At 43.7% G+C, this 10,392-nt stretch overlaps 1 protein-coding gene across 1 annotated transcript in view; it reads right to left on the bottom strand.

Moving 5' to 3' along the window:
* The window catches only part of CAMTA1 (calmodulin binding transcription activator 1), a 245,453-nt gene that overhangs the window by 222,729 nt on the left and 12,332 nt on the right, over positions 1-10,392 (bottom strand). The window contains exon 2 of the mRNA XM_031062368.1: positions 2,150-2,268. Within this exon, the coding sequence (XP_030918228.1) occupies positions 2,150-2,268 (119 nt within the window). The remainder of the gene's footprint in view (positions 1-2,149; positions 2,269-10,392) is intronic.

Here is a 10,392-nt window from a genome sequence, read left to right as displayed (position 1 = left end):
ATGCCTCTGGAATGTAGTCAAACATTATTATTCAATTATACCCTAAGAAAATTTCAAGTTTTATAACAGTGCACAGAATTAAACTTTCAGATTGGGGGTGGGGAAGGCAGTAAAATCTGGAAGCTCAGCTCCTTCCTCCCCCATAATTAACACAAATTTCCAAGACTTCATCTAAGCATAAGACTCTGGCTTTTTCTATTTTTTTCCCCCCTCTGAGCTAATGGGGCCAAAAAATCTCAGGCCACAAGAAAAGTTCTTTCATTTAAATCATGCAACAGGGATACTGCACCAGCCACACCACACCACACAGGATGGCAGAGCCAGCACAAGCTACAACCCATGGACAGACCCAGCTCCACATCCCCATGGCATAACAGCCTCAGTGAGAGATTTGTGAAGAGGGGATACAAATGAGAGAGAGGAATCTGACATTCAGTAAGACTCCAGGGGCTGAGTCTGTTTTTAATGTCCCAGCTGATGACCTGTGTCTATCAGCAAACAATCCATCAAGAATTACAGCACCAGACAATCCCACCAGCAATACACTGGTGAGCACCAGCAGAGCCGCTCACTCCCCACTCCCCAAAACACTGACACAACCCTCAGGAGAACAGCCACACTCCCAAATTCTCCTCCTAACTTAATACACCACACCAAGCACCTGCATGTTCCTGCTTTTGCTCATGAATAATAACAGTTTTCAGCTGCATAATGAACTGTGCCATATCCTGTACTCATAAGAAGCTCCACACACCAATCCTACCCAAAGCCACATGTGCACAGAGTTCTGCACTGGGGACAGCAGCAACATTAAAGTGACTAAACCTCATACCAAGCAGCTCTTTCCAGTAAGAGGAAGAGCACCATTCTGTCACAAACCTATGCAGAGCTTCCTTGCCCCCAACTGTGTTTGTCCAAACATCATCTGCCACAGCCACTGGAATTGCCACTGCTCCATGCCCTGTCCCCATTAATACAAACACTATCACAGAATAAACAGCAACCCACATTTTGTTATTTACATTTCAATTCAAATGACCCAAGACAAAAACATCTACACAAAAAAAGCCAAGGCCAGCAACTGCCCTGAAGACCCAATTCATTCTATCACAGTACTGGGTATGTTAAAAATAAATACCTGATTGTAACTTCCAGACACTAAAAGGAAGAGGGGTAAGGACTCCAATTTTGAAAAATACACACAGTCACTGCTCTGTGATTGATTCTACACTCAGCAAACACACACAGAGAAGTGAGCTGTGTTTGATCCTGCACTCAGCTGCCACTTGCAGGTGCTAAACTCGGGAACATAGGTTCTGTTAACAAGTTTACATCTACAAACGAGGGATCAGAGGAACAGGACCAGTCAGCTCTCAACAAGCAGACACTAACTGAAGTGGATTTCCTCTATTATTAAGTGATTCCCATAAATATGGCAAAGCTACACTAAGACAGAACTACTAAAAACTAAAACTACATACTGTGGGTATTGCCATGGGACATTCAGCATTGCTGCACAGCAGGAATAAAGCCTAGGGATTGTAGAGATACCTGGGCTGTTCTTTAACTTCACCATGGCCCACAGAATTTAAAATACTTCTTTTTTATTTAAATTACCCCACCATAATGCAGCAACAGGTGATCTGTGAACCAGCATGCCCAGAGTAACTGGATTCCAGTAAAAAAAAACCCAGTTCTGCGTTTTCCTTATTCTAAATGAGATTACTCAGACTGAGGTAAGCTGGTTATTTCCCAGGATCCTGTATGGCAGGAAAGAACACACTCCACTTTTTTTCTTCAGAAGTCTTCAAGCACAGGAAAGTAACACTTTATTCATCAAGGTACAAACACACCTATCTAATTTTAAACCATTTTGAAACAGGTCATTAAGGTGATGTGAAATTTGACTGTGAGGCAAGTAACACACATGAGCAATAGACTCCTAGAAGTCTAAAACAGAAGTCAACTTCCACATTTACCTTCAAGTCTCACTTAAAGCTTACTTTCAGTATGTATTACAACTTATTATTTATGGAAGAGGTTCCAGAGCCAGGGAATTCATATCCTGTAACTTACATGGCATGCTCTCACAAAACAATCCATAAGCATTAAGTAAGCTGGTACATTTAAGAATAAGAGATTTAACTACCTCGTTAGTGTTCCAGCGGTGCCTCTCTTTCGGTAAACTTGAACATTTTGGTAGACATTCAAGCAGCTTCTTCGGTAAAAAGATTTTTACATGACTGCCATTGCTGTTCCCATGATCATCTAGAAAAAAAAGAGGAGACTTATGATGTACACATAGGAGAATGGGTGGTTGCAACCAGGAGACTCAAGCAACCACAAGACTTGGAAACCCCCCAGTTCCCCTGTCCAAAAAGAAAAATTTGCCATGCCAATAAAGACAAATAACAACTTTCTGTTGAAACCGCAACTTTATTTCAGAAATATAAACACAGTTTTATTCTTTCCAGTTGCAAAGTTTTAGAAGAATTTCAATGGATTTGGACAAAAGGAGCCTGTGTGTGCTTACCTGTGCCTATTTTAGCTCATTATTTCCCTCAGTGGCAAATTTTACAAGCAACAGCAACAAAACACTGTAGAAGCTGTGACCACAGCGGCACGACCTGCCAGGGAAGTCATAAATGAAGTTCACACTTGACAGGATTTGCAAGTAAATAAGCACAGAGCCCCAGCACCTGCTATAATTTTGTCAAGCTGCAGCAGAAATGCAACTCAAGGTCTATTAGTTCATTTAAAACTAAAACACACCATACCTGATTAAACCCAGATTACTTCTATTTCCATTCACAACTCAAAGTAAATGCAGTTTCTCAATATGAGAGGGAGGAAGAGGGATGGAATTTTCCTACCTCACCATGCCCGAGGGTCTCAAAAGCAGACATACTAAATAATACAAAATTATTGGTTTTTATTGCTAAATATGTAGAAGGTGCATCAATTCCCCTTAAAAGACCCAAGTCCCAAAAAGTCCTGCAATCCCACACCAGCAGCACCTTGAAGGTGTCTATCACCTTCTAACACCATCAAAAGAATCAAAGCACCCATGAAATGCACGTATTTATCAACCAAATCAGTCCCTACAGGAAAGGGAACTGAAGCAGCAGCATAAGAGAGACCAGCCTCAATGAAGGACTCTATCAGTTCTCCCTCCAAACACATCATAGTCTCTGTCATCTTCCACCAGCCTCATGCACCCCATGACAGATCCTGGACAGTGCTACACAAGCACTACAGTTACTCACTGGCATTTTACCCTACAAAATTAATTTATAGTAATTTCCCACTTGAAAATGTACAGAAAAAGGATATTAACTTCATTTTACACATCTAATCATTTTATATCATAAAACACATGCCAGCATTATGACAAAACTCCTCTGCAATTCCCTACAACACAGACATTCCCTGTGACCTGCAGTGAACCCGACAGAGCCTGGCCCACGATCATTCTTAGAAATTACTTAGGAATTGCAGAGACTTCACACCAGCAGCCAGACATCCCTGGTATTCTTAAAGCTTGATTAGACTCTTGGATGTGTCAAGTTCAACAATATACATGCTGTTAAATCAACTGCTCGTGCAAGCCCAGCAGATGAGTTTACAAGATAAGCAGCGATGTGTATGATAAACGTGAGCTGCTCTGTAATTTGTGAGTCCTGCACGCTCCCTGAGTTACTGGGAACTTTACTGTGAGCCTGTGTTGGACTAAATCAACGGGGCTGCAACTTCCCAACTTCTTCCTGGGCAAGGAGTAGCCAGGCAGGATTGATCTCTGCTGGACTGCTAAAGAAATCAGGGAGAGGGTGCTCTCCATTATACCACTCCAAGATTTCTATTTGAATACTGAGTATTTCAGACCATGACTCTGATGCCTTCAGTTCTAGCTTTCTTATTATCCAGATTCTGTACTGCATTAGTATATAACTGAACTCCATATAAAGTGTTATCAAGTTCTCCTCACAGTTCAGTCACACAAAACAATCCTGGTTCCAGCACCAGAACCAAGGACACTGTTGCAGCTTCAGGCCCAAAATGTGTAAACAGTGAATTGAGGAGAGCAATCTGGGAGGACGGGACTGCATAACCTGAAGCTGTAATCAGACAATCCCAATATGGACATGGACCAAAAGTTATAAAAGTGTGAAAACTTGTGACCCAGAGTCCACCTTGGGTGTAGCCTCAGTCAGGCTCTTGTACAGCCCAAGGTGTATCCTTGGAAGGCCTTTTAATAAATACCTAATTTATTCCTTTAGCACTGTCTAGCCTCTGTTCTAGGTAGCCTCACAAGGTATCAACTCTACAGGGCTTTTTGGGCACATCCTTTCCCTTCCCCAGCCAATGCTCTGCACATATGACTGTCACCACTATTTCCCTGCACTTGGGCCACTCAAAGCCTCACAGACACCAGAGTTGTGATACCTGGGGTTATCCACAAAAACACAACTTGCCTGTGGCAAAGACCAGAGCCAGGCAAGGCCTGCCAGGCCAGCAGCTCCCAGCCATCTCCAGATCCAGCTCCCAATGCAGCCAATACTCATTTCCCACTCCCTGCATTCATTTTACACCACTTCCATTTCTCATTCAAAACACTGCATTGCTCTACATTCAATTCATTAAGGTGCAAAGTATTTTACAGCACACATTATTGCTTTTATCAGCCAAACTACATCCCAGTTACATCTCATCAGCTTATTTTCCATGGGCACATTTTAATTGACATTAATTGTATTACTTCCCCTTACCTCCGTATCAGTCAAGCCCTCTATCACTCATTCCATTATTTTGCAGGGCTGGCAGACCTTAATTATTCAGCTCGTTTTATTAACTTTCTTCCATTGTCATCAATTATCAGTATTATTAATCCAGAAAGTGCCTATGGATAATAGAGCCCTTTAAAATGTTTTGGTAGAAGTTGTCAGTAGAAGTTGCTGACGCTAAACCTTCCAACTCCTGTTGTTAGCATCTCCCACCTTCTGTTATTACAGCAATGGAAGGTCATTCTCACCATCCTGTAACACGACTACATCTCACGGATGCCTCCCTTTTCTGCATTTAGCAATGGCATTTCCTCACTCCAAAAAAAATCCCCTGTATGAAAAACAACTGCCTCCTGCCTCGATCCAACCAGGTTTTCATTATGGACTCCTCAAGCCATGTGGTCAGAACAAGACACAACCATCACAGTATGGGATGCAAGTCCTAAATCCAGTGACCTCCAAACCAGGTCTGACCTTGGAAAAGGATGAAAATCAGCCAACCAGCTATGAAGTGAAGAACACATAGCCCCAAACGAGGTACACACATTTGCCTTCAAACTTGCTTCTCAGCCCTCTGGAATCACCAATGTATTCCTACAGGAAGGAATGTCCAGGGAAGCTGGGAACAGGAGAGGAGAAGAGGATTACTCACCTGGTAGCACTGAGGGTACTGGTGGAACAAGAGTTCCCATTCTTCCAAATGAACCATCATGGTTTCCTGGTCCTGTTCCCCACAAATAACACCATGACATTTTTAGGGAGGTGGAGCAATGCCCCCCACCCAATGCTATGCCTTGCTTGAATCAAACCTGCCATTGCTGGTGCAGCTGACAAGCCCATCCACCACCATGGGGAACTCCTGTGAAGGCAGAGGAATAAGGGTCCACATTGCTCTGCAGCCCTGCTCATCCAGCAGCACAGGCAGACTCCTCCATTTATCACCAACTAAAATTTCCTCAGTAGCTAAAAACAGGAGCTGCAACATCCCAGCACTGATTTGGTTTTACTGTGCAAATCCAGATTTTTACTTGAACTTTCTCCTCATTTATTTTTGCCACGGGTGCGACTAACAACACCAAGATCTGCAAATCCATCCAGTGTCAATAAAAAATGTCTGTGCAAGCAGAGCCACACTGGCATGGGGAGGATTTGCCAGTAAAGCTCTATCAACACTGGGGTTTTTAGTGCAGAGCTGGCCACAGCTCAAAAATGTTTCCCAAGGCAGGCACAGCCACAGCTGAGAACTCAAGTAAGGAAGTTACAGACTAAAATATAGCAGCCTACAATGTGTCCTGTTATAATTCAGGATGAAAATGCAAAATTTAAGTTCCATTAGCAATCTTCAAGATTACTTATTAGCAAACCAGAAACTCGTGTAGAATTAAGAAAGTGTAAGTATTATAAAGTTCATGGAAAGTTCCACATTAATTATACCACATAAACCCTTCGTCATTTTATGGGTTTCTTCATGCTCCTTGCACTTTATCCTCCCAAGGGATGCACCACGGGCCATAAAACTTCGAAGTGCACAACAGCAAATCACAGAGAGTCTGTGCTCTACCCCCACTCTCCAAACAACCCCTTACCCCCTTTTCTTTTTCTTTAACTGGTTCTTAAATCTTTGGTGATCCTGGAGGTGAATTTAGACCTGCAGCCCCATTAACTACCACAGTTTGCCTATAAAACATGTAATTAGAAAATAAAGAAATGGCCAAAAGGATGTTCATCAGCTGGTGATCTGCAGACAGGTCTATTCTGGAAATAAATAACACAAGTAAGCCATAAACTCACAAACACAAGTTTTATAAACCCATTATTATGAAATAATAACTTTGAGCTGGTCATCTCCTTAACTACCTCAAGAGAGGGAAGAGGTGTTTAAACATTACAAATGGGAACTTCAGTACTAAACAAACTACGAAAATCTCAGTATCATGCTTATTTGGGAAAGGGGCAGCAATCCAGCTGATCCCACCACCACTGACCAACCACTGAGGTGGCAGTTTCAGCCCTACAGTGCACAAGTGGCACCACAAAAACACAGTGCACAGAAGCCACCATAGTCACTCAGTCACTCGCTGACCTCCAGACACAAACAAATCCAACAAACTCTATCTGGAAGAAATAAATGCAAGGAATGACTCCAGATCCAAACAACTGCAGGACTGCCATGCTATTTCTCACAGTTAAACTTCAATCTGGCATCTTCCATCCATAAACAAGCAGCAACAGAAGCAAACCCAACAGCTCTTGGTCTGTTTGCTAGAAATATTTGTATCATTACAGTAGTAAATCTCTTGGCAACAAAAGCAGATTTCTAAATATCAATCAAGGGTGGCTAAGAAAAGATAACCAGGTCCAGCTCTGCAGTGCTGCTGTCTCAGCAGGGCTCTGCTGGATGCCAGCACTCGGTCACACACTGGCTGAGCAAATGCATTCCCAGGCCACCAGCACGGGATGCAGCCCAGGGCTGGGGGGAGGACCAAGGAAAGACTAAGCAGTCCAGACAAAGGTAAAATACAAAAGGAGCAAAAAGGCCAACACAAACAGCATGTATATGGCCATGACTGCTGCCTGCATGGAATAAGTGAGGAAGGAAAAAACCCAGAAAGGATGAGGAGGGAATCACAGGAATGGTGGCAGTATGAAAGATGAGCAACAAAACAATTTTCCTCTAGAAGTTACTGAATCTAGCCTTAGTGCCTTGGAATATTTGTGATAAATACTTTGTTGCTATGACAAACTCTACAAACAATTCTAAAACCATAAGAAACAAAAATATAGCTAAAGCTGCTGTTGTGCATGAGTGGCCCAGTTCTCCCCACCAGTAACGTGATACACCGCAGTCCCTTTGTCCTTTTCACATAGCATAAAGTTTCTTGACATTTTATAACTAAATTCAGTGTGAACACCAGTGCGTTTGGTGTGTTTTGGGGAAGGGTTGAGAGCCAAATTTTCCCTAATGAAGGCCCACACACTGCCTGAGGGCTGGGTGACACAATCACAATCATTTCTTGTGCCATACGCTAAGTGCCCTGTGCAACATTTCCGAGTCGACTTTCCCCCACCAGCAAAACAAGCTCCTCTTTCCCACCTAGGCATGTTCCAAGCACTTCCTAATGGAGCAAGAGAATTCCTTTAGTCAGAAGGTGCATACAAGGACCTACTAAAAGCAAACTTTGGGAGTGTTCAAAGAGTGCAGTCACTTTAGCCCCTCCTTGCAACTCCTCGTGTTCACGTCTGACTTTCACTGCTTTGCTGCTAAATCTGACAAGTGCACCAGAACGACAGTTCTGGTAAAACCACTGCTCACCATCACCAACAACTCTGGTTGAGACACGTCATCAATTCATTCACCCCTTGGTTTTCATTAAAATTACATCATTAAATTCAATGGCAATGAAGCCAAGGAGTGATGGATAGTACTGGCCAAGTCTAGTAAAAAATCAACCATCTTTTTATTCAGTTTCCAATACTACAGATGTTCTCAACACTACAACACATTGCCCAGAAGTCTTCAAATATTGGCTAAGGCCAGGACAGTCACTTACTCTGACCCTATGTGCTGGCAGCCACCAGCAACAGATATTTTCACTTTTCATACCACAAAGAGTCTGAGTTTGGAAACCCACCTGGAGAGCTGGCTGGAAACACCCAGCCCGCTGAACCAAAGTGTGTAATGTGAGCAGAAGGACAGTGAGCACTCCATGTCCAGTGAGGACAGTCTGCTGTCATTCACCCAGTGCCATGACTGCTCCTCAGCACAGAGAGGCCCTTCAGCAATGCCCTGGCAATAGGGCAAGTGCTGTACCCCAAAGGCAAGAGCACCCCCAGGCAAACCTGCCTTTCCAAATCCACAGGGTTTAACACAGCATTGACACAACACAGGGCTGCCAGGAGCCAAGGAAGGTGAAAACAGGACACAAAGCGAGGGGAGAAAACTACAAAGCGAAAACTCAGCAAGGTGTGGAAGAGGAAGCCAGGGAACACCGAAGCTGCAGGAAGCTGCTGGAAGCACTGCATTCCAATTAACCAGCCCGGTATTCCACAAGCACTCCACCCAGCCTTGTTTCACTCCCTGGAAATGTTTGGGTTTCTTGGTTGGGGTTTTTTTCCTTCCAGACACATGTGGATTACTGAAGCAGAGACAGAGGGACACTGAAAAATAAAGGTCACATTCCAGCTCCCTCTTTCTCAAGGCTGTCTGGACAGAGGGAGGGTAACTACTGCCCCTTCCTCCAACATCTACCAATATAAGGAGCTCTTCATAAGAGCCATTTAAGACCACTAGTAATGTAAGGTCAGCACTGACCTTAAACTTAAAGGTATCCATTTTAACAGTACTTCTACATCATCATTTCACTACATCACCTACTGATACAGAAAATAAAATCTGAGTTAATATATCTCCAGAAAGGTTCCCTACATATGTAGCTTTAAAACTGACAAAAATAAACCAAAAAACCTTTAAGCCAAAGTAATTGTGAAAATCATTAACAAGAAGAGATGCAGCACTAAATTTAAAAACCAGAGTTTTAAACAAGCCCTAAGCCTTATATCGGGAATAACACAATTGTAGTACCAAAAGTACGCAAAAAAAACGACCTCACAAATATATAGTTCCTCCTGTTTGGAAAAAGGGAATGAAGCCCACTTCATGAACCTGTCCTGCTGGCTGACAGCTCATGAAGAAGGTCTAGAAACTTCACCAGGAGACAGTTTGCTTTCAATTCTGACAACAGAAATTTTGGTAAAATCCCAGCGCTGAGATTCAGCAAAAATTCTGGGGCAAGGAGTGGACTGAGCCGAGCGTCAAATGCTGCCTCCTCCCCGCGACAGTCTGATCCTGCAGCACACAGCCCCAGCACACCCTAAGTTCAGGTTTGTTTAAGTAATAAAACCTCAGGTAACACTTTCACAAAGGAAGTATTCTGCTGTTTAACAATCAAATCCGGAATGTTTTGTTTTCAAAAGGCTGCTGTTCCCCAAATAGTCCCTCCAAAGCCACTAAATCTGAGGCTCCACTTGCCCTCTTCAGTCAGCCCACGCCACCAGTACCCTCAGCTCAGGAGCTGCTGGGAGAAACACCATCTCCTCCTGCCATCCCACCTATGACCCCGCCTCAACTAACAGAAAATTCAACAACTGCACGGAATCGAACTCAGCACACAACAAAATTCCGGGCCCCACACAAAACACACGGGCACTACTCTCTGCAAAGCTCTCCGTTAAGAGGTAGCTGGCTGTGAGAACACAAAATTAAACGGTTGCCTGTGTACATTCTTCCCCTTTTGAACTTTAAATAGGAAAAAGGAAGCTTTTAAAAGGATACCCCCCCTTAGCACCCCCTGATCAAGTTCAGAGCTATCACAGCTGCCAAGATGGCACCGCCAAGGGTCAGTCCTCCCAGCTCAGCTCAGATGCACAGAACACAGCAGGAACTACAAAACCCACAAACCCTCTGCTGCAGGATGGCAAGGGCCGCTCGGTCCCTCTACCAGCCTCATCCTGCCCGAGGAAACCAGAAAAGACAAAACTCACCCGAGTTCTCCAAGCCGTGGAACTCTCTCCTGCAGCCAAGGGACAGCGGCGCCAGCCTCATTCCAACCCT

This window comes from Geospiza fortis, unplaced genomic scaffold (assembly GCF_000277835.1).
Source record: "Geospiza fortis unplaced genomic scaffold, GeoFor_1.0 scaffold132, whole genome shotgun sequence".
Lineage (NCBI taxonomy): Eukaryota > Metazoa > Chordata > Aves > Passeriformes > Thraupidae > Geospiza > Geospiza fortis.
The sequence above is the reverse complement of the archived record's forward strand: the minus strand, read 5'-3'. Positions and strand labels throughout refer to the sequence as shown.